This window comes from Atta cephalotes (assembly GCF_000143395.1).
Source record: "Atta cephalotes unplaced genomic scaffold scaffold00001, whole genome shotgun sequence".
NCBI lineage: Eukaryota > Metazoa > Arthropoda > Insecta > Hymenoptera > Formicidae > Atta > Atta cephalotes.
The window spans coordinates 1,018,385-1,044,441 of NW_012130065.1; the positions used below are offsets into that span (position 1 = coordinate 1,018,385).

The window sequence follows — 26,057 nt, forward strand, 5'->3', positions numbered from 1 at the left end:
CGTACGTATAAAGTACGTAACTACTACTATTCTATACGTAACTACTACACACACATATATATATATATATATATATATATATATACTATATATATATATATATATATATATATACTATGTACAATCGAGTTACGGCACGCATTCTTCTGCGGCGCGTCCCGCGCATTCGACCACCTGTCGAAAAGAGAGGAGAGGAAGGGACGAGATGCCGTAGTTATGACGGCCGTCGTCGCGATATCGCATGCTTACCTGTCACTTGAACGTGTGTCGGGCTCCACATTTTGTGATTTCCTAGACTTTTTTCTGCTACTGGCAAGGCGAAATCCTAGCGCTTGCCGACTCGCTGTTCCTGCCGTTGCACTCGTCTAATTCTTCGCAACGACGATCACGACGACGCTTTCGCGAGGCGCGATGCGCTACGAAAAAAACGTTCGCATCACGCGGCCGTCTCTCGCGCACTGGTCATCAACCGCCTCGCTCGCAGCTCGCAATCTTCGCGCCCGCTCGACTTCGCACAGTCCGCACGTCTGCACTCCGAGAACCGGGAGTCACGTCCAATATCCAATTACGTCGGCAGTCGAACATTCACCACGTTCCTTGCTACCTTGCTTCGCGACGACTGCGACTGTACACTGTACGTTCCTAACGTATCGCGGCGCGCGCCGCGCCTTCGAACTCGAACAACCGCTACGTACGTGTCGCTGCGCAATGCGATCAGCGCCGACCGCTGTGCGCGGTGCGGTGCGACCGATGCGCCAGGTGCGGACACTGCGGACTGAACGGGATCTATTACGCAGCTATCTTCACGATGCTTTACTGTGTCGACCGCGCGTAAAAATTTGAGTTTTTAAATTATAAAATTATAATGGCTACGTTTAGTTTGCAAAATAGTTTGCAACTGTTGTAAAGTTTTGTTTTTAATATAATTCATTTATACATTAGATCTAGTGAGGAACTAAAACCAGGAATCAATTATATTAATTAAAGAATCCATTATAACTCAGCAAATAAGAATGGATTAAAATGGATTGAAACTTTTTTCTATCCGAATGCGTATTTTAAATAGCGAATACTTTAATTGAATTCAATTGGATTCAATTAGATTCAATTAGATTCAATTGGATGTAATTGGATTAAAAAATTGCATTTCCTATTTCAAAATTTTGAATTGAACAATATTTACAATGCACAGAAAAAGCTAATATTATTTTTAGATTGAGAGGTATAGAGATATGCTCCATGCAATTCCTATAAATGCATTCAGGATTGAAAAGCATTCATTTTAACATTCGTGAATCAATATTTCTGAAAATCTGAATCCATTTCAATTCATTCTCGTTTGCTGGGAACTACTAGTTGCAGCTATTACGTTATCTTTTAATATAATAAACATTCTTTTTAAATTAAATTTTATAGTATAATTACTATTCTTTAAATTAATTTTATAATTAACATTCTTCTCATCTGGATAGTTTACTATAGATTCAACCTTGAATATGCAATGTATCAAGAAAAAAAAATGCATCAAGGCAGATATAGCATTAAAATATACATGTATACTAGTTTTAATTGCATAGCTTTGGCCTTCATACTTGCAGATTTCTCATTCATCTCTTATACATCTGATTAATCATATCCTGAATGAAGCTTTAATTAACCTATTCGCAGCCTGCGATCATCGCATTGATAAGAATCTATGCTGCCACAATCATGAGAAACGCCTCGTGTGCTTTGGATTTTGTAGTACATATGATATAAATGATAGCGCGACTTTTGACCTTAAAGCGTAAACATCGTTATTAGCACAAGAACAACATTAATACTAATGCATAAACACAATGATATTAACTTCCTAATTCCTTTTAGAATTCAGATTTGTTTTAGAATCTAAATAGTAAATTATTTATTTAAAAACTTTCAATTTATGTTTAAAAGTTCCTAGTTTGAACTAATGAATTATAAATATCTCGAATAAGAGAAATCATTTTTTGCAAATAAATGATTGTATATTCTAATATTTAGTTCACTTTGACGTACTGCTGACATGAAATTTTATATAAAAAAAAAATAAACTAACATCACATTGCTTTTTTCGGCACATCTGAATATACTAAATGTATTTTTATGCTATATGTATCCTTATTAACTTAAATTTATGATACGAATGAGCTAGATACAATAAATGGCAATTCTTATTATAATCGTATCACAACGCGACGTTAATATATTTCTGTAATTAATAGAATTGATACAAGCAGCAATTAATTGTGATTAGTGCAGAAAATTGTCACAATCACTACTAATTAATCATTATTCTCGAATGTCGATTTTATCATTAATCGTAATATTGAAATTTGAATATAAAATAAGCTAACTTGAGATCAGACGGCGATCGATTCCTGTTTTATTATCTGTTTGACATACGATGTCAGATTAATATATAATATAAGCTTTATAATAAATGTAAAGCTAGGCTTATTTGTCTGTTTGAAGAAATTAGAAAAAGATGATTACAAAGCTATACTAAGCGATTTTATTACGCTTTATGTTATGATGTTCCGTGCGATTGCCCGCAAAGATTATTAAAGAACGGAAGTGACGCGATGATGCACCGCTTCATATAATTGCTTTTCATTTAATTAATATTAAGATGAGCTTCTGCGTGAAAGCAATTTTCTTATTTAATTCTTTGATATTCTAGATTCAATTTTCGACGCCTAAATGCATCTCACACAGAGGAATTTCCTTCATTACGTGATGGCTCGCCCACTTTTATTGTTGTCGTGTTATTTTATTGTTAGTTGGCGAATTTTACATTCGCTTTTTATCATGATGTAATCATGTCCGCTTAAATCGACGATGTTACGTCGATGTGATTACATCACACCTCTTACGATTATCATGCAATTGTCTGCGTTTCATGGAAAAAAACGCCGAATCAGTGGTACTTGTGGAATGTGTGTCGGTAATTAATGTGAATTGGGAAAAACGTGATTGCGTTCAGAATGTTATTGTATTTCAGTAAGAGCAAGACAAAATGTCAACCAACATTGTGGAAAACAATTAAAATTGTTTTTTTTTACATGTATCTGTTAAATTGCGATTTATTTCTTTGTTAATGATAGTATGCTTGTTTCCTCCTCAGACATTAAATAACTATGAGTCAATTGAGGAGAGAACACATTAAAATTAATACATAGAGTTCATTGATATTAGTCACGAAAATCTGAGATTTACCATGACCTATTTGATATACGTACATTGAAAATGACTCGATGTAAGTCAAAAAGTTTGTAATTTTAATATGAAGATTATATTTTATTGTTAAATTTATAGCACGACAATTCTGTTTGGCTCATAATCCTTTTTAATTATTTTGTTTTTAAATTTTTGAGTCCATAATATATTGATTTCTTAATTAAAATTGTATTATACTCATAAAATAAAAGCACGAGAGATATTCAAAGCAATCAATGTGTCAGAATATAAGAAAGAAAATAGTGTAAAAATAGTATCAAAATATAGAATTAAATAATAGAATTTTTTAGGCTCTTCGATTTAATTAATTTATTTTTTGAAATTGTACCGTGTTGGAATGCGTTTTAAAATTACTGAAATTCCTAATATTACTGAAATTTAAACATACGTGAGAATTATGGATTTTCAACATTATAGGTCTGTCGCATTATTTGTACTTTTTAAACTTAATATATATAAATTCGCTTTCTCTTTCTCTAACTTCCGAATAAATAACACAAGCCGACAAAATTTAGGAGGGAGGGGATTTTGTGCTTTGAACTTTGAAAGATGTTTCCTAGGATTTTGATGCACTGAAAGCGACTATATATTGTCTGTTTTTTCCATTACTCTCCGTTTTTTAAATAATTGCAAAAACAGAAGTTTTTTCCAGAAGTAACTTTTTTATTATTTTTCCAACTAAACAAAAAATGATATCGAAGTTAGTGTTTTGCGGTATTTAGCTTAGAAATGTTCTAACAATATTAAAAATATTTTAGACTTGAGACCTTGAGACTTATAAAATCGTACCAAATATTGATTTTTATGTACGGATTTTTAAAAATTCTTGTTCTCCATATTGGATCCTACATTTTGAATTGCACATTTTTTACTTCAGATTTGAAATCAGATTAAAAAAGACTACACAACATGCTCTTGTATTCGATGATTATGTGTCAGACGAGAGAATATCTCGCACTGTAGGTGATGCGCGGGCTGCTTTTGGCGCTTTAAATTCAATAACTTCTGAACAAATGGTCGGAAATTAATTTTTCAAAAAAGAATTTAAATTAAAAACATGCAGCTATAAATTATCAGATATTTTTAATGATTTTTTTCTTTCAAATTATTTGACTTTATATTTCAAAATTTGTCAATTTTTTCCGGCTTTTTACGACTTTTCCAAAGTTTTTTTGTTTGCGATTTGTATAAAACATTTTTATAAGCATCGGAAAAATATTTTTAGTATTGTTGAAATATTTCTAAGTTAAATACCACAAAACTGACTTCGATATCATTTTTTGTTTAGCCGAAAAAATTGAAAAATTTTTAATTTAATAAAAAAGTTACTTCTGGAAAAAATTGTTTTTGCAATTATTTAAAAAACAGAGGGTAATAGAAAAAAACGAACAACGTAGTCGCTTTCAGCGCATCAAAATCCTATGGAAACATCTTTCATAGTTCAAAACTCCTTCTAAATTTTGTCGGCCTATGTAATTCATCTCTTTTTAAATGCAAAAATATTATAAAATATCAAGCAATAGACCTACTGTCAGTATATTCAGAATAAACTTAGTTTCAGATAAGTAACCGCATGAGCGCATCTGCGCGTAGAGCTTCGCAGAGCTGCCGCGAGAGGTAACCGCCGACGCCATGATAATCTCTGATCGACGTTCATGCTTGTCGTGTGTACTTTTTACTCTGTCCTATTTCGTTTCGTTCGTCAGCGCATTGTTTGAATTTCTTTTCTGTACTTCACCCTATGCTTGAGGAACATGTCGATAACCATAATCTTTAAGTGACATACATGAATCGCGTATATATGTTAAATGAATTATTGAACGTATTAACAATAATTAACATATTAAGTGCGACCTGTGCGATTCAAATTTGAAAAGGCGCGAACAACAAGAACGCTCCTTCTCGTGCTTGAGAAATATGTCAACAGAAATATGTCAATCATAATCTCCAAGTGAATCGTGTATATATGTGTTAACTTTGAACTTTCTGTGATGAATAATTAATTTGTGAAGTGCGACTCAAGCGTGAAAAATCGTGAACGGAGCTCAAATTCAAATTTTTCGATCAAGATAAATTGATCTCTTCTGGTTAGAAGAGAAGAAACATTCAATTCGACGAACTAATTAAGATACGCGAAGGATGCAATTAATGATAACGTGAAAAAGCGGAAATTAAGAGAAAGAAGAAGAAGAAAAAGAAAACTTTATCGAAAATCATAAGTAATTTTCGCAGTACGTAACGGCCGCGGCCGCGCAGGTTCGAGTCGATTCGGCGTTCGTCGGCAGTCGACACAGCCAGGCACGGCCGGCAGCGACAGTTCGGCTCCGTTCGGCACAGTTCGTCATTCCTCGCGTTCGCGTCTGCTCGGCCTGCTGCCAGTGCTGCCGAGTAATCGGAGTAACGCAGCTAACTTCGTGTCACTTCGCATACGTACTTTGGTCGTCGTTTGAACGTGTGCGCGTGTCTCTCTGTTTGTCTGCTATTTTGCGGTGTTTTTCGTCTCGAAGTCTAGAATCGCGCGTGACTCTCGCGTTTCGCGCGTTCCTCGGTGCAGTGTGGTGGTGTCCGGCTGTTCGATAGTGGATCCGACGATAGATTCTTGTACGTTACTCCTTCTTGTCCCGTCGAAAGTGAGACCGACGTGACGCGATGTCTTCTTTCAAGGACGATAAAGTGCCGTGCGCCCGGCTCTGCCACATCGTCAAGTGGGACGATTTCAACGGTTACGGCTTCAATCTACATGCGCAGAAGGGCAAGAACGGTCAGTTCATCGGCAAGGTGGACGAGGGCTCGCCGAGCTTGGCGGCCGGTCTGCGTCAGGGTGATCGGATAGTCGAGGTTAACGAAATCGACATTGCGAACGAGACTCACAATCAGGTGGTCGAGCGTATCAAGGCGTTCGCCAATGAGACCAAGCTGCTGGTGGTTGACCAGGAAGCCGACGATTATTTCAGGGAGAATAACATTATCATCAAGGGTACTATGTCGAACATCAAAGTGATCAAGACGCCGGAGAGGAATCCCAACAGTGTAGAAGATCGTTCCGAAGGCAGCAATTGTTCCGTTGATGAGGTAAGTGCGCTTCCAGCTTTTTTTTTCTTTCTTTTCTTGTTATCATTGACTTTATAGATGTTCCAAATGTGATTATCTTGTATCGAATTTTTAAACTTTTTATAAAAATATAGTTTTAGAGATAGACTGATTCTTTATAAAACCAAAATATATAAATCGAATTTTATATGTCTGAGTGAATTGCTGATTCTTTGTTTAATTGAAATCTGTGATTGACATTTAATTATTCTTAATTTCTTTTATTTTTAAACGTGATAATTTTCTGAATCGCAATCAAGAAATATAATTTGTCCGCTTTATGTCTTTCAAATATTTGAAATTTTTTGTTGCTTATAATTGTTATCGTTCCAAAAGAAAATTTATATAGTTGATTTCTATCTAGTTAACTATTGTAATTACTTAATATATAATTGAAGGATAAAAGTAAAACATAAAGAAATATGCTGTCAACAAAATGTGGCTACATTTTCTATAAATATATTTATATTATATACAAGCCTTTAAAAAAAATTTTTTTTTAAATTTAAAAAAATTTTTATTTGATATTCATTTTAATAAATTTTACTTGGATCATCACGAAATATGTAAGTACAATATTGAAAAATGATTTGTTTTTACTTTTTTGATGCATGTATACTGGAAAAATGTATAATGAAAAAAAATGTGGAAAAAAAACTTCTATATAAGCTCAGAGTTTTTTCATTTTCTAGTTAACTTGTGATTTAGATTTAACGTGATGATAATGTAAAAATATAATATATTATAATAAATTGTAATTTTTTTAGCCACGATTAATCTGATAATTGATCATTGAATTTGGTAATTGATTCTTAAACTGATTTGGTAATAACTTTAAATTACTACAAAATTATTAATTTAATAATTAGAAAAATACAATTTTTATATTATCAGATTAAGTTAATCATTAGTTAATCAGAAAATGAAAACTAAAAATGCCATAGCTTTTCCATATACATTATCTAGAATAATTTTGTACATTTTTTTTTATTATGATTGATTAATAATTTTTATATAGATGAAATTATTGTCGCAAAATGTATATGTATAATGGATGTATATGTATAATGTATAAATAAATTATTTTTCCTCTAATGATGCATGTATAAATGGAAGATTGGTATTCTTAGAATAATTTAAGAGTTTTTCTCGAAAGATAATTATTAATGAGATATTTTTTCGGAATAAATATCTGTGTTGGCACATTACAAATTCGAATTGTAAAAGTAATAAGGCATTGAGTGGCTTGCACACACACAAATTACCGACGACTTTTTTAAATACATGTACATTCAAATTCGCGAATTGAAAATTCGGGCACGTGGAAGTAATGTGAATTGCATTATGGACGAGGAAATTCAGTACATTCAAAAAAATTCGTGCCTGCATTAATTGAAATTCTGATTAAAATGAACAAATCAGAATTTGATTGTTATAATTCTAGTTATCTGTTATAATTCTAGTTGAGATAACTAGAATTCTGTTTGATATAATTGAAAGTTTCTGGTTGTCTATTTTCAGAAATTTTTCACAGTGTAGATAACATTTCATTATCTTGCAAACCAATCCAGAAGATTTACACTAGAGTTACAATAATAAGGAAAAGATTTTTCTTTTTATCTTTGATAACCATTAGAGATAAAACCAAAAGAGGTAAAAATTTTCTTGTAGATAAAAAAATTTTCTTCTTGTATTTGTTTTTCATATATTTTTTTAACTGTGTATACTCAATTCAAAATAAAAGAAAAAAATTCAATTCAAAATAAAAGAAAAAAAATCAGAAATCAATAGGATTGAATTTGTACTATTTTGTACTATCAAAAACAATTCTATATTATGTGTCATTTCCAAGAAAATAGTGGTGCTGCTAGTTTAATATTTAAGCTGGCAGAATCATAAAAAATATAACTCAAGAGCAAAAATTAACAACTGAATTTGTACTAATTTATATAATTGAAAATAAGTTAATATTTTGCATGTTTATACAGTCTATTCGAATTCCATTTTGAAATTTTCAGGGTTAATTGAAATGGGAACAATATTTTTACAAAATTTTTTAATTGTGAGTTAATGATAAAAAATATTAATAAATATTATAAACAAATAGAAAATGATAAATTAAAAATAATCCATCCATAGAACAATTTAAAATTGTTTAAATCTGTCTCTTACATTTTTTTATACTAATTCGATTTTGTATAGTAATGATTTGATATAATAATTTGAATGTTCACATGAGCTACGTTTTTTATGAATTTCTTCAACTTGCAAGTGTGAATAATCTCACAAAAAAATCTTAAATTTTTCCCATGAAATACGTGTTTCATATTTTTATCTATAGAATATGTAGCAAATTAAAAAAAAACAATAAAAATGATGGTATTTCAAAGGTGCTCAGTTTAATGTAAAATATCTCATAAATTGTAAGTATATATACTAACAAAATCATTGTAAAGAGGAAATATGTAAAATATTAACTTACTTTCAGCTACAAATTAGTACAAATTCAGTTATGATAATTTTTGCCTTTGTATTTTTTTTACTTACTTCTATCTTACGTCTATCTTCTTAAATATTAAACTAGCAACGCCACTGTTTTCTAGGAAATGACACATAATATAGAATTGTTTTTAGGTAGTATAAAATAATACAAATTCAATCCTATTGATTTCTGATATTATTTTTACAAAATGAGTACTAAAAATTCTCTACTAGGTTCGATTTGATTCTGCTGATTTGGTCCTGTTGACTTTATAAAGTTTGATAATAGATTCTGTTAGAAAATTCAAGAACTTTGTCCATTTTCAACCAGAATGTCAATTAATGCAATCACTCTTTTCCTAGTAGTGAAAATGTGTGAAATTTTTCAAGTAAATTAAAGAGGAAAAAAGAGAGAGGAGAAAAGGTAAGCGTGTTAAGACAAACACATCGGTTGATCGGCATTTTCTTCGACCGCGAAAGTCTCGGGAGATGACGCGCCCGTACCAAAAGAATCTGTGGTATTCGCATGGAATTTATCCGAGTCGCGCCACGGATCCACCTGTTGAATTCGTTGTCGCAGCAGCAGCTGCTGCTGTTGCTCTCATGTTTACGTCCACGCTAGAAAGTGTCTAGCACGCATGTGACGCGTGCAGTACCTCAATACATTGCTATCGAATATTGATGATAATTTTAACAATTATATAAATGTTTGATATGCATAATCATTAATTTGTTATATTTGATATTTGATTTATAAAAAATTTCTTATTTTTGTAATTAAAAAATAAAAATAAAAAAAGTATATAGTTTATATAGTTTTTTATTTTAACCAAATAATTATAGGAGTTTTCTATTTTCCATAGGAGTAATCAAATTTTGATTAAAATACAATTTTTTAATTGAAAAATAAGAAAATTTTTGTTCACATATGAACAAAATAATGTATATATCCAATTTTTTACATCCAACATTTTTCTTAGTATAATACAAGACATCATATTATGATAATAAACGGATCTGTGAAGTTAGCAAGACATTCTATTAATATAAAAAAATAATGACAGTTCCAATAGCACTTTTCTTAATTCTACAGTAACTAATATTAATTTTAGTTTTTTAGTGTGAAAAATGCGGAACTGTTTTTTATTTTGACACGGAACTGTAGAATTATGAAAAGAGTGCTAATAAAACTATCATTTTTTTATATCAATAGAATGAGAGGAAGAGACATGCTAACTTCACAAATCCATATTAAGGATATTATATTGAATGTACGAGAACGATACCTATATTGCACTTTAGCAAAATTTCAAGATACGAATTATTTTTTGCTGAAAATTATTTTGTTGACCATCAAGATAATTATGCAGGAAATTCAATCATTATGAGAATTGCTGCAAAAAATTTTGCCAGTTTAGCAACCAGCTTGAACATCCTATATAATTATTTTAATGATTTAAACAAAATTGTTTTCCAAATCTGTATTTAGCTAAATTTTTAGATATTTCAGCAAACTCGTTTTTCGCGTATATATCAGTTTTATTTTTTTATATTTTTGTCGGAAATATACATTCAGCTAATAATTACTCGTTAAACGATGTGTTATTTCGCCTTGTTATTTTTTATGTTCTAGCAAGCAATATTCGAGTTTTGTAGCGTAGCTTTTATAAAATATAAGCAGGTGCGCACTATTTAATTTGAATACACACACGTCATCGTGTCGTAATTAGTTATTTCTCTTCGGAACAGTCTTGCCATCGCTCTGTTCTTTTAGTCATTTCAATGATCGATGTGTTGCAGTAAAAGTAACTATATAGGAATAGAAATTTGATGTATAATAAGGTACAAAAGAGATTTGCTCTGACTTTCTCTCCTTATGATATGAAAATCGATTGTATTATAATAATTCATATATAATATTAATTGTAAAATTTATTAATAAACTCCATTTATTTTTGGTAAATTATTTATCCATAAAGTTGTCTCGTTTCGGCACGCGTGAGCAACATAAAATTCGTGTTTTATTTTATATGACATATTGATTTTATATTATACTTATTTTAATTCGCATTTATATGACGAATTTAATGTTATATTTATGTCACACGAATTTAATTTATAGAAGTTTACGATATTCATTTGTTATTTATGTACGATTGCGCGGAAATCAAGTTTATAAATATTTTTAGGGTCGGTTCTATCGCGAATTATATTGCCGTAATCACGACGATAGGAAGCACAAGCACCGAGTTGCATGTATCTTTTACTTGGATCATCAAGTAGAGTTAATGACGCGGCAGGAAGCAATTTAAGTTTGGATCGTCCAAATCCTTTTTCAGGGAAACGGTTATGCAAGCATCGTAACATGCATACCTCATTTTCTCATCGATGTATCCTCTCTAAGCGATGACGCGTCTCTTCTGCACGTCAACTGACTAATAAAATGAGAAATCGCAATTTTTTTTTTCCTTTTGCCAATCGTGCCGTGCGATTATTTTGCGCTGATTTCTCACCACACGAGGCGTCACGTTTCTTCCATTATTATCAGTTACACGGAAAGATGTGGCCTCGATCGAAAGATAAAGAATTATGATAATTAAAGTGAGTCACAGTCACACACTTCGCTAAAGTTATCGAAAATTTATATTAGAAATATGATAACGTGTTTCTCTAAAATATTAATAAGATAATCGTCTAAATTATTATAATTATAATTTAATATTGATTATAAATAAGTATGTATTCTGTGCATATCTACAGATATATTAAGATAAAAATTTATTATAATTGTACAATTTATATACGCAGCTCCGTTTATTGAAGTCATTATTTATATTAAAGGTGCTGCTTTAGTCAAGGCTAAGTATGCGATAAAAATTTTAAGATATTATGACGCTATTTCTCATAAATCATCATTTATAAGCCATATTTTTATCCTGTTTCTGTCAAAATAATCATCTTTAATACTATAACCTTCCTTGTACATTACAATTGACTTGCATAATCTTTTCATCTTGCGTTATTCGTTTTGTTAATCTTTTAAGAAAGGCTTTATTTATTTTCAATTCATGTCATTATTAAACTCAAATATTCGTAATACTTTGTCTCGTGACTTTTATTAATTCCTCTAAAGCTGATATAATTGGGGATAAAGAGGTTAATTGACATAAATTGTCATTAAATAATATGGCAGTATTTGCGTTAAGTTATTATTGCCATCTTTCTGTGTTCATTAAGCAACGACATTTTTATGTTTATTATGACACATTTACCATGCTTACGTGAATATTTAAGTAAACGCCTACCTTAATTAACAATAAACCGATGATGCCACCGCATCTGTATTTGTTCGAGCAATAAGACAGAAATGAGGAGACTCGTTTCGTATAAAATGCATGATGTATGTTAAAATATTATGCATCATCTATGTTTTCCTCTTAGAAAAGAGGAAAGTTTCATTTTATTGATCGTTTTTCCTCATTTCTTAGACAATAAAAATTATTGCGTTTAATTATTGTTAAAGCATTTGATTTGATTGTATCTATATACAATATTACAACCAGAGCTATGTTTTTTTTTTATTTAGATTCCCACCCGAGTACTACTCAGGTATCACTTCTTGTTATTTATCGAATATTAAACAAAGATGACATGACATCCGGAGAGCATCTAAGTAGGAATCCGAACACGCCCTTGGAAGTGGAAAAACTATGAAGGACGAATGTCTATATTTATGACATATCCTTTCTTTTTTTCTAAACTATTGAATCACATTTGTTGTTCTCTTATAAGCGGTAATATTAGTCGTTGTGTGAGTGAATTATTTTCAATGTTTAAATTTTCAAGCAGTAATTAATGATCTTATTAACGAAGCGAAATGATACTATATAAATTATATGTTATATTACATGAACAAAGTATCATGATCGAGAATTACATCTGTCGTCAAAGTATTAGTTTCAACGCATTCACAACTTGTCGCATCGATTTTAATTAGCAGGTGATGTGTCGTGCATATATGCGTTCTCGCGTGTCGCAAGCGCGTGTTTATTACGCGAAAAGAATGTGAATAACCTCTATCGCGTTCTTTGAAATACAAGTTGGGTTCAATTAATGGAACGTACGAATGATGGTACACCATTCCTATGCATCGAGAAATGTTTTGTCCTTGGTATATGTTTCCATATTAATTAACAGCTATGTATAATCATCATATTAAAATGGAAATAAATTGTTAGGCTATCTTGATTCTGCTGGAGAATTTTTTATTTTTACTTTTTTACTTCTATTTTATAAATATTGAAAAGATGTTGTGTTTTGCGTGTATTTGCTATTCTTAATCTAATTTATTTGCAATCATATTTTTAGTGCTTCGAGTCCAAGTTTTTTACCATTCTAGGATTTAAAATGTATGTAAAAATTCAGGGTTACTTTTCAACATCTCTGTTACCAAACAGGTTTTACCAAAGTTTCTTTATTTCGAAGGAATTTGAAAATAAAATTTCACTTGTATTAAAAAAGTCCCAGATTGCTGACAGAGTTAAATATTATTAATGGTCATTATGTAATAGTTTTTATGTGTTATCATTGTATCGTGAAATAACACATGATTATATCACCTTAGCACGTGTTTAAAACGCCATCACGACTCGGCATCATCGCCGCTTCTCGAAGTCACAAGAATATTCACGAATGTAATCGTACTACGGGGATGAATGAAATATGATTGAATCATGCTGAATAAGCGGAAGCTTTGCTGATTTGCACGTGGTAACGGTCAGTTTCTACCTATACATGACAATAAAAATTACCGTTTGATATTTCCTGCTTCCGATCGCGTGTAATGACGAGCAAAAGCTATTTTTCAGTGTTTTTGAATAATTTTTTGTTTTAATTAATAGATATTTGAGTAGTCGGGAATTTTATTATTGTTATTATTATTATTTTAAAGATTTCACAAAGGAAATTAATAAGAAAAAAAGTTTTAAAATATCTGTGTATGTGTATATATATATATATCATAGTTATTTTTTAAAAGTTTATTTTTTAATATTTATAATAAATAGATGAGCTAAAATTCAATAAATTCTTGCGAAGCTTTTATTATTGTGAAAAATAAGAATATTGTGAAAAAAAAGAAAATTAAGAATTAAGATATATTGTCGACAGAAAATATTTTGCTGCACATATTTTTTATGTTTAAGCATTTAATGCAAGTAACTGCAACAGGATAACTCACAATGTTATACTTGATCTCAGGTTTTTGAAAAAAATCGAATCAACATTGGACAAATCGTTATTTTAAATTTGTGACTCGACGATTCGGTCTGCGAATGATGAAAACGAAAGTGACGACAAATGAGTTATTAATATCCCGCTTACATGTGTATCATTGTCCAGACAATAATTTATTTATATTAGAGGCGGACGCTCGCGAGTTGCAGTTTATTCATTTCGTTTAACCCTTTAACATCGCTCGGGATTTCGGTGGGAATTGAAAAGATTATAGTACGAAGAGGGTGCATAAAAGAATAAAACCCGTTCTACAATTACATAAGTGTAGTTATAAGTGTTATTGCAAGGTTATAAGAATTGACCAATCATAGTCGAATATTCTCCTCATATTTGATTGGAGTCAATTCTCACAACTACATTCATTTATAACTTTACATAATTAGTAGAATGGGCTTAATAGAGAAAGCATTGGCTAATTTTTTAGATTTGTAAGTCGGAGTTTAGTGACTTCATTCTTAAGATATCTATATTTCTTTTGAATTTCGCATGTAAAAATCAATTCTTTAAAATTATTATATTGTTTATAAAATATTTGAATTGCTATTTTCCTGTGAGTTAAAATGTTAATTGATAATCACTTCAGACAAATATTTAGGAAATGTTTGAAATCAAATTAAGAGTCAGTTACAAGATATTAGAAAAGCCTGCGGTAATATCGACTAATGTTTATCTAATGTGGAACATTCATGTATCTTAAAGTCTAATTATCTTAACATTTGAAACGTATATAAAATAGCATTAAAATCCAGGATGATATTTCAAATGATATAAATGCAAAATCGATTATTTATATGGAATACCTCTAATTATATGGAATACCTCTAATAAAGCGGTATAATTACGAAACAACTTATAACAATCTTTTTTACATAAGAACACGAGAAAACGCGAAATTGGCGAAGTTTGTTTCGTAGACTTTTCCTCTCCTTTGCCAGAGACATCGTATCTCCCTTATCTCTTGTTCTCGTTGATATTCATTATCATAGCTTCCACGATTGTTGCACTCTTGTCTCGACAATGTTTTACGATGCTTTTTCTTGTATCTCTCGTAACGTCCCACTCAATTCCGCCAGTCAACTACGAAAATCTTTGCGATTTGAATGTAAAAACTTGCTCGATTTGACGATCGAGCAATGCTTAATCTTATCCAGCGCTGTCATAAATCTGACATACCTATCATTTTATAATTCTTGTATGTCGATTAAATATGTTCCAGGTCATGACAATAAGGTATAAAGTTGCGCTTAATTTTATATACTTATTAGTCCGCGATAGATAAGATCAACGCTTTTAATATTGCAACCAATTTTTAAAATTTTTGAAATTTTAGTAGATTTCTTACAAGTAATGTTCTATTTGTTTACTTGAAATGTGAATACGAGAGGAGTACGAATATTTTTGAAAAAACGGGAAAATAATTTTAATAACTTTCGGTTTCATATGAAAATCCCTATTTTTGATACGCAATAATAGCAGTAGAACTGCGTTCAAGGAGGAAAAGGATCGCTGGAATGGAACGAATTCATGGTAGTTACGTCTTATCGTAGTGGGGAATGAATCATTCAAGCTGTACCGCGGAGAGCTCGCAAAAGTTGTGATGGTTCACTTTTTTTTTTGTAGAATAAATTACAACATTTGCGATACAAATGATCAATATTTTTCCCATGTCCGTACATACGCAGAGTATTAAATTAGAAATATAATTTGAAAGTTGTTTACAGTTTGAAGTGAAATATTTCTGCAACTGATGTAGACGATTAAATAAGATAATTTGCAGGTAAAACATTTCAGGTTTTGTGATTTACTTTTTTTGCGATTTTTTTCAATTTTATTCGATATTTTTTTCGTCGCGACGTTCGCGCAGCTTTTTCAATAAACGAAAATTTTTAATACTCTGCGCTTTAGATACGCTCAAGAACATCTGTCTGTTGTTGTACTTAGGCGGTTATCATTGTACCTGCGCGAATACAACAATGCACGGTTCTCGGATGCAAGTCATTACGCTATTATAATCACAGGAAGTCGCATTTTTGGAGGACGCGCTGATGTGTTTTATGACATTAATCAATTTCTAAAATTTGAGATTCGAATATTTCTTACGGTAAACATCAAGTAAATGCGCGCCACTTTCTTTCGATTAAAAATATCGCTGTCCCTCTCTCTGATGAGTTTCCACTTCCGGCGATTTTCACGTTACGTAAATTCCGCATTTAAGTCGATTCGTTGATTAGCTACGTCATGGTCATATTATGTATAAATTTGATTTACGTATTAAAAAAAGTAACGCTTTTTATTAGAGGATGAAAAAATATCATTCAGTAATTATAAATAAAAAGATTTAAAAAAGTGATTAGATTAATTTATAATTTGAAGGAGTTTTTATTTACAGAGTTTGTAAAATAGCTATTTTAATGAGAAAAATCTTTGTTTTAGTAAAATATTATTTTATTAGAGAGAGAGAGAGAGAGAGAGAGAGAGAGAGAGATTAAATGTTATATTAATTGATGTATATTTATTGTTAGAAATTGAATTTATTTATATTTTTTAAAATAAATAAATTTTTGATTTATTGTGATAAAAATTATATTGCAAGGCAATTACTCTCTATCTAGGTAAAGTTATGAATATGTAAACGGGACGAGCGACGGAACTTCGTTTTTTTATGAAGTTAATACTAGTTATGATAATAGATGCGTGGGAGAGGCAGACGATCGAGAGATTTTCTTCTATCGTGGGCAGTTTTAATAATGTATGCGAAATTCTTTCGGAATTTTTTTTCAACAATTGTAAAAAATAATTTTTTTATAATTTATTTATAGAAGTTTAATTTAAAAAAAATATATACTATTAAAAATACTATGAAAAACTACATAATTTTTTTAAGTAATTATTAATTATTTTAAGATTAATTTAATGTAAAATATTTACTTATTGTCCCACAAAAATTCTAAAAATAATATTTTTACGTGTATCAAGAATAAAATAAAAAATTTCTTTCTAAATTTTGTTTGTTATGTGTTTTGTATATAATCTTATAAAGAGAATTTTTGCAAATGATGCAGAGATATATTGCATAATTCGAGGAAGTCTGTTCTACAATTGCGAATTGCGATATTGTATTCCCAATACAATTAATAGCTATTTTGCGTTTCTCATATCGAAATAAGACATTTCCTGTCCGTTTTGCATAACAGCTAACACAAATATAAAATAGTGTGCCATATTCCAATGTAAGTCATTTTTTTTTAAATATAATAAGCTATTCGTTAATTTAATCTTAAAGAGCATTAAAAATATATACGCAACATTTATTTCTTCGTCAATTATCTTTTTCTAAAAGATAAAATTATGTTTTTTAAACTGTCATTCATTTATTATTAATCAATTTATTGTAAATAAAATTTAATGTAATGCGATAATGAAGGTAGTAACATTTCGAATCCGTTATTTGATCTTATTCCATTTCCGTGTCTTATTCTAGAACATTTTTAGAAGAAAGCGTGCCAAAAACCCATGCACGTCTCGTCTGAATACGTATGCAGATAACGGGGATTCCCCTTCCAAGAAGGAAACAAGCATTGCACCATGCTCCCTCGTATAGACATAATTAAATACTTGTCTGCGTAACTCGGCGATAAACGCTTGTTTGAAGCGCGATATGCGCGCTGCTAGTTTCAGAATGTTTCTCCCTCGATTAGCGATTTCATTCTTGCGTCAGCATATGCGTGCGAGGAATTACAAGTTGCTTTGCCCTAAAGAGCACAGGATGAATTTATAGCCGATGCAAACATACATTATTCCCATATTTGATAAGCTTTGAAAAAGAATTTGTAATTGAATGTGGTAATTGAGACGTGCCACGATAAGACGTTGTGTAATTAATTAAAATTTTTTTACAGAGATTGAGAGATGGAGTGCGTTTTTCTTAAGATTTTATGAAAACTAGAAACTCATTTTCTTGAAAATTATCACTTCAAAAATGTTACAAAAAATGAATACAATAATTAAAAAGCAATCAATCTCTGCAAAAAATTTTTAACTAATTTTAATTTTTTTTAAATTGCGTCAAAATTATTTAAATTTCAAAACGTTTTAAGTAAAAATGCAAATTAAAACATTTTAAGTTCGAATAAAAATACATAATCAACAATTACATGATGGACTTACAACGTTCTGCACTATCCATTTTTTTCGCTTATAGCAGCAGAGGCTTTCCACTTCAAATATTAGACACCACTTACAATCCGTTTATATAATAAAACACATTTTATAATTTTGAATTTATAATGTTTTTGTCGTGAGTGTCTTAGTTAATATCCTACAATCGCGATATCTGACTTCGAAGTTCAAATTTGCAGATTTAAAATTTGAATTGTGACAGAATTATGAATACGTTCCGATCGAGTTAATAAAAGAAAAAAATCCACTCACGCGAACCGGCCATGGTCATCGTTGTTTCATGGCACAAATTCTTGCCATTTTATAGAATCGTTGCGTCAACAACGGTGGAATAAAAACGTCATGTACAAACGCGAAAGTCTCCGTGAGCGAAGATACTTATTGCAATAATGTCACACAAAGTCTCTTTGCAGAAACATGACAAAACCAACTATGACTCGGCCTTGTTCTTCATTTCAATAATGATTTCTCAATCATCGCGTTTGATTTTGATAATATCTAAAAATGTCGTTTTTTATTTCCAATTTTTTTGCTGTAAAGATTGTTACATTGTGGATGAAAGAGAATTTTTGAAAAATTTCCGCAATAATTTAATCTTCCGTCTTCAATAAGACTTTTATTCTCTTCGTTTATAATCTAAGTCTTTTGTTCAGCCCCAAATTTTTTTTACTGTTCTAGGCTTTCAAAAATGTAGAAAAATTCAGAGTTATTTTTCAATATTTCTATTACATTAATAATTTTTTTCTAATTATTTCAAGAGAGAGGAATCAGATACCGCTCTATTTTATTTCGGAGAAATTTGAGAGTAAAATTTCGCTTGTGTAAAAAAAGAAGGGATTTGTAAAGTTAGCACGATTCTATAATATAAAAAAAATAATTACTTCTAGTAGCACTTTTTATATATTTTATACTTTCTATCCAATTCTAGAATTAGAAAGAGAAATAAGTTGAATCTCGATTAAGAGATAATCGTAAATTGTAGAATCAACAGGAATTGTAGCCAAAAGTGGAAATATTTATTTTTTTCTTCTACTTTAGAGGGAAAGTGTCATGCTAGATTCGCGGAATTAGGACGTCATTTTCAATTTTGGTTTTTTAGTATAAAAAATACCGAACTTTTTTTGTATTTTTATGTAGAATTGTAGAACTACGAAAAGTTCTATTAGAACTGTAATTATTTTTTTATATAGAATATCGTGCTAAGACAAAAATATTTCAGTTTGCAAACGGAGAGTTGATATATTACATAACATATTCAAAAATTTTAATATATCGATTTTATTTAATATATTTTTATTTATTAAAATAAATTATATATGTAGGTTATTGATAGAAGTAGGTTGACTATAGCGAGAATTTTCTTATTAGCGTTCTGTACGAAATTTCGCTATCTATGTACCGTTATACATCTTGTCCAGTTGTTACACCGGATTACTTTAATTACGCGTTTGATTATCGGGTCATAGTTACAGGGAAAGCAAAAGGATACGTTTACGTATAGTTTCATATCGCGATGAAATAAATAACCACATGGCTATATGCGATAATTCGGAGTACTGAAAGCCAGTCGAACGTGAAATTCAGTATGTAGGACTGTAGCGGCCGCTGTAGCGATAGCCGACTAACATTATTTCGAAGGGATTTAAACGGTTCGCGCGGCACGGGGAAAACCGGTTCTCTCCATCGTCGTGCATGACGCCAAGTAATGGAATTCCTTTAAGTACCGTTCAGAGTTGCATCAGGATCCAAGGTCATTATAAGTATCTCTACGCGGGCAGCGATCTTTATCCGAACTCACGTACTTGCCCGATTGCGATTTTAATCGAGAAGTGTGCGATACAATCGCGAAATACCCAGGCAGAAACTCGTGTCTCGTTAAATCTGTACAGTAGGCATTTGTGAATTCAACCGTATTACATGGCGAGCTGTTTTTGTCTGCGCGCTGCAGAAGGTTGCACACTAATACGGACGAAACGTCAAAAAAACTGCAGTGTCATTCGACTGAAAAGAAATATCTAGTCTCATTCCGTTTCTATCTTCTCTCTGTAAATGCGGATGTGGAATGAGCGATCTTTATTGAGATCCAGTAAATTATAATTGCAAAGCCATTAAAAAAGTTATGTTAATGATAAAATTATATTAGATTATATACGTAAGGAAATCCAATTTATGCATACAACTTCCGTACGTCTACTTATGTTTGACGAATATCGCTTTATATAGACTTATATTACTGCATACTGCTTTTTTATTTTATATATTATATTATTTATGTATAAATCATATATAGGATGTCTTACTTCTTGCTTATTATTATTCAATGATGGATTGTTCAATTTGAAGTCGTTTGTTTCCGCATGCATATTATCTTTTATATATTTAATAACAGTTCTATATTTTTCTTCAATATAATTTAATAATGATACATGTAACATCTCTGTTTTATTCAATAAGAGTTCTATCTTTTTCTTCAATTTAATAGAATAATACGTATCATTTATTTTCTTATCGTTTCAGAATACGCAGAAGTCAATCGATTCTAACGACACGGAGCACAGCGACAGTACCACCGTTGTACAAACGACGACCGATGACAAAGAATCTAATATGCGGGAAAATGGCAACGGCAATATGAACCATGTGCACGGTACGGGTAATGGCACCCTGGGTATCGCGGATGGTGCGAACAACAGCGAGCCTCGATCCTTGAACCTGACGATGAGCGCGAAGGAGCTCAGGGAGATGCTGGCACAGCGCAAAAAATACGACCCGAAGAAAGAGTCGATCGGCTTCAAGGATAAATTCGACATCGTGCAGAAACTGTAGACGCGTTCTCGTGCCTCTCTTGTGACTCGGTAATCCTTCATTCCTTTATTCCTTCCTTTTTCGTCATCGTCGCCGTCGAGCGTTCGACGACGACAACGATGGTTTTCTTTCTATAACACATTTTGTTGTAACCGATCAAATTGTTGTCGTTATAATAAATACACGATTGTTTAGATTATATCGTGAATGTTAAGCATTGACGTCGATATCGTAACATACATACATTTATTTGCAGCGAGAAACGGTGCTGCGAAGATTAGAATATCGAAAAGAGTTAACGCTGTTTGTATAACTACATTGTTAATTTTTAGTTTATATTACTATTTTTAATTTGAAGGCGAATTTTACATGTACAATCTTTGTCGCTTCCGCGCCGGAAGTTACGACAGATTTCGAGTCATCGGTCTATCAACATTTAATAGAATTATGAAATACGAAGAATTATAATTTTTTTTAAAGAAAATTTCACATTTGTCATTTTTTATTTCAGATCATTAATTTTTTTTTATAACTATTAATGGTTATATGGTAACCCGAGAAAGAATTTTCATTTTTTCCTGGCGTAACAATTTAGTCTTAAAGAAAATGTTCCTGTTGTAATTAATTGCAATGCTTCCCGATTAAGTGAATAATTATATCTCATTTTTTCGACTCGATTATCCATGGTGTCGTCATATTAATTTCTGAGTCTACTCAACTGTTAAATTCGGGAGATTCGCTCGCCGCTTCTTCCCATGACTTTCTCCGGCGAGAATTGATCTGCGCCATCCCCTGATGTAATAATAGTCTTGAACGTTACGTCGATCATGTGAATTTTTTTACCGATAGAAGACGGTTTCTAATTCCCAGTCGCGCGCAATTGAAAAATAATTCGTGATAAATATTCTCACTTATGTATATTGACAAATTAGAAATTTACCTCGAAGTCTCGACATTTTATTGATTAAAAGACCAAATGTTTAATTAATCATGTTCAATAAATCATAGGTCAATATAGCGTAAATTAATGTTCGAAAATAATGCCTGGTGTCTTGAAGAACATCTGTCTTCCATTTTGCTAATCAGTTCGACTTACCGTTCGATTTATTGCAGCTGCTCTCGGTTAACGCTGTGTAATAAGGATTAACATAGTTGCCAAAACGACAATTTGATGTCGACACGCGGAGAATTCGATGCGCGCGGAATCTCTCGATAATCGTGCGCGAAGCGTAGATAATGTTTGCGTGATAATGGCCAAATGACCATTGCAAAACGTTATATTCGGAGATTCGTAATCGCGGCACGGCTGTAAGGACTCGCAAGGACGGACGTTCCTCGCGTGCGCGCTGCAACAGGTCTATGAGATCAGTCAGTCGACCGACACGATGTGCGGTCCAAGGACGAGCGATCTGGGAGAAAGTACGACCAGACGAGTACAGTCGGACGAGTCTCGGTTAATCTCCGTTATCGAATTCAGGACGCGAGTTGTTTTTTACGTTGTACGTTGCAACACCGGGCGGATCAACTCAGGAATTGAACATTCATGCATTTTATAAATTACGATGCGTTATATCTTGTAGTTTGCTCAGGCCCGATTCGGTACTTAACGCAGCTAATTGGAGCACTAAGATTAATGTAGGCATAACAATGCTTGCATTTTGTGATTAAACTTCTCATTACAATTAATAATTGCACTGATTAAATCATTCATTATGGTAATTATTTTCTGTATATTGATAATTCGTGTAGCACAGTCAAGTTAATATAATACAAATCAATTGCAAAAGTTTGTAAATTTTACATTTCTCACATTTGATTTTGTTTTCAAAGAGGATAATAAGAGATAATAGTTCAATCATATTTTTCGATAAAAAACTGTATCATAATTGATAAACGTATAGCGTGATTAATCGGACCAGTCCAACTCTGCTGTAGTTACGATTTAATTTGTTAGCTTAACGAACTGATTATCTCAGGTGATAGATTATGAATATTGCCTTGTGATTAGTACAAGATGTTGCATGTCTTATCGATGCATTTAATAGCCGCAAGAAAGACATTTTTCACAGGCTAAACCATTTTATTCTTGAAATTTTTGAAAAATTCTTCGAATGCAATATTAAAAAAAGAGATAAAATTAAATTTCTTATACAAATGTGCATCGTTTCTTGCTTTCGGATTTCCTTTTCTTTAATGATAGCTTCCGATTAACGACTGCTACAGTTGTTTATTGTCACATAGTCTTTGGAAAAATCCATGTTAGCAGTTAATTAAATATATTTCTTACATGCGTCATGCATAATACGATATAAGAAAAATAGTAATAAAAGTGCAACAAAAATGGGAAAATTCAAAGTAATTAAGATAAGAGAATAGAAACAGTAATTTGATCGTAATCTTTATTCCACAATGTATTATTGCAGAGTGTCTACAAAATACTTAATGTAAAACGATGATTATTTAAAGTGCGTTACGTCTATAACATTTACGAATGAACACGTTCCTCAAAATATTTTTTCACTCAAAGGCGCACAAAATGTCCATTTCAAACGGAACGAAATCAATTAAGCACGTGCGGTTTTCTCGGAGCGAATATTATCAGGGAACGACGATAACAGTGGCTCGACAAACAGGTACGGGTGTTCTGAAATTTATAACTCGCATTTGTGACGTGTGTTCGATAAACCGACTTGTCGAATGCGCAGGCATTGCGTAATCGACGGAACAAGAATGTCGCGTTACAATGGTAACGCGAGAGAGAAGCCTTCTTTCAGGATTCCTTCGTTTTATTATTCGGCAAGACTCACGGAAAAGTTGGATACATAACTCGAGATTCTCGTTACTAAACATTACGACGACACGTTACGCAACGTTCAATTATCGCCGTCGTTGTCGTTATGCATTCACCTGTTGCGAGCGCGCAGGCGTCGCGTTTCCAAGATATATAAGTATAGTTTGTGCCTTTTTGTATAAATATGCATACAGCCTAGTGAACAAAACTTCTTTATAATCTGTTAATATTATTAATTCTAACAACGTTCAAATTTTTTAATTTGAGATTGAAACACTTAAAAGTCATTATTGAAAACTATTAGAAGCAAAATAGTTACAACAACATACAATATTACGAATTAAATTTTCCTATTGTGTATAAATAAGGATTTATAATTTTTCTCTTGTCCATAATTTTACGTAATATATATCTCAAAATTTTTTAAATATTTATTTTAATAAAATTAATTATTCTCAATTTGTCATCATTTGTCCTGAAAATATTAATTGATGCAGTTATTTAACTAATCTTTCTTTGTAAATTTATGGACAACGTGACTGTTCGTCGTTAAATGCTTCCTGTTAAAATCAATTGGTTTTTCGTGTCGCCAATAGCTACCATTAAATTCCATATGAATCTCCGAGTGATTTGGTTGGAGAACGAAGTTCTTTAATGGACTTGCCGTAATTTATCACGAAAATGGCAATCGCAGCAAAAGATTAATAACGTTAAAACTACATGTATGTGCGCACGTACTTATTGCTCTGTACTAATTACATTTAGTGCGCGTTAGACCGTTATGTCATTCAGTGACTTACCCAAGTGAAAGTATTATAATGAGGCACCTGATCGCACACGAAGCAGAGAGTTTGGTGAACGAAAATATCGTATCTATACATATCGCGATATATTCTTGCATTAAAAACACATCGCGCGATAACGACGTAAAATGAGCGGCAAACGACTTGAACAGAATTCTGCCTTGCGAGACCCTGATTGACTTCGACGTTTGTAATTAAAGATGGAAAACATTAGTGCAATTCTCGAATAATTCAAATGTCAGTTTTGAAAGAGAAATGATTACAGTGTCAAACTAATTAAATTTTACTGATATCTCGTTTTAAATATGAAATGATCAGTGTAGATATTAATCGAAAGGGTGATTAGTTTATTCATAAAAAGATTAATCATTCGTAAAAGTATTGGAGATGTTTTGCTTGATTAAATTTAAGAAAATTATGGTTATATAAGATATGTGAGTAAAATAACGTAATTGATTAGCTTGGAGTATATTTCAATAATCAGTTTTTTTATGCGAGCGTGTAATACATTGAAATCTCTCGACGTGATTTCTGTTTTGCATAGACAGGCGTAATAGGGAAAAACAGTTTAATGTCTCAGTAATATTTTTACGAATGCGTTTTGAGATAAGAAATGCGACAGAAAAAAGAATTTATATTTAATTAAATTGTTTTATTTTAACGGTATTTTATAACGGCTTCTACGTATATACTTAAAAGTCTAAATATAAGAGCGATAGACACGATAGATAAAAGAATGCTTTACAGTAAGAAGAGACACAGATGACACAATGTAACTCATTTTACTATGATTCATTTTTGTTTAACATTGTCAAACAGTAAGGATGTAATGAGTCACTGTGTCACACTGTGTCATCTATGTTTCTTACCGGAAAACACGCAAAGTGTCTACCGGTTGTGTCATTTATGGAAAACAATAAAAATTGTTCGGATACATACCCATGTATACGGTTTCATACATTAACAAGGATTTTCCATAAATGATACAACAATCGACTTTGTCTATCGTGCTCTTGTCTTTAAGTGTTTATAATAATAATCCATTTAATAATGTATATGATACGCTTATTTTGTGAGCAAATCCAGTATCGATGAAAATTGGAAAGAAGAATCAATTTAAAAAGTGTTTAGAAAATTATTTCAGAAGTTATGTCTCGATGAGAATTATTATTTTCAACAGAATTTCTACAACAGCTAATTATATTGCTCGCAAAATAAATGATTTGTGATTAAGATTAAGATCGTCAAGAAAACAAATAGTTGATGCGACATTTAGGTTGTGTTCCAAAATTTACTGCCAATATTGAAAATCTATAATTTACGTTACGTGCACTACAGTACTGGAAGTAAATTTT

The 26,057-nt window shown here is 31.5% G+C and overlaps 2 protein-coding genes across 2 annotated transcripts in view; one reads left to right on the forward strand and one right to left on the reverse strand.

Annotated features, from left to right (window-relative positions):
* LOC105627257 (rab11 family-interacting protein 2) overlaps positions 1-280 on the reverse strand; it is a 10,243-nt gene extending 9,963 nt beyond the window's left edge. The window contains exon 1 of the mRNA XM_012208581.1: positions 250-280. Coding sequence (XP_012063971.1) covers positions 250-280 — 31 coding nt within the window. The remainder of the gene's footprint in view (positions 1-249) is intronic.
* A 5,627-nt stretch (positions 281-5,907) lies between these two features.
* LOC105627369 (Na(+)/H(+) exchange regulatory cofactor NHE-RF1) lies at positions 5,908-21,129 on the forward strand. Its single transcript, XM_012208685.1, has 2 exons — positions 5,908-6,330; positions 20,821-21,129. Exons 1-2 carry the CDS (start codon positions 5,908-5,910, stop codon positions 21,127-21,129), a joined length of 732 nt encoding a protein of 243 aa, XP_012064075.1.
* Positions 21,130-26,057: the final 4,928 nt, after the last annotated feature.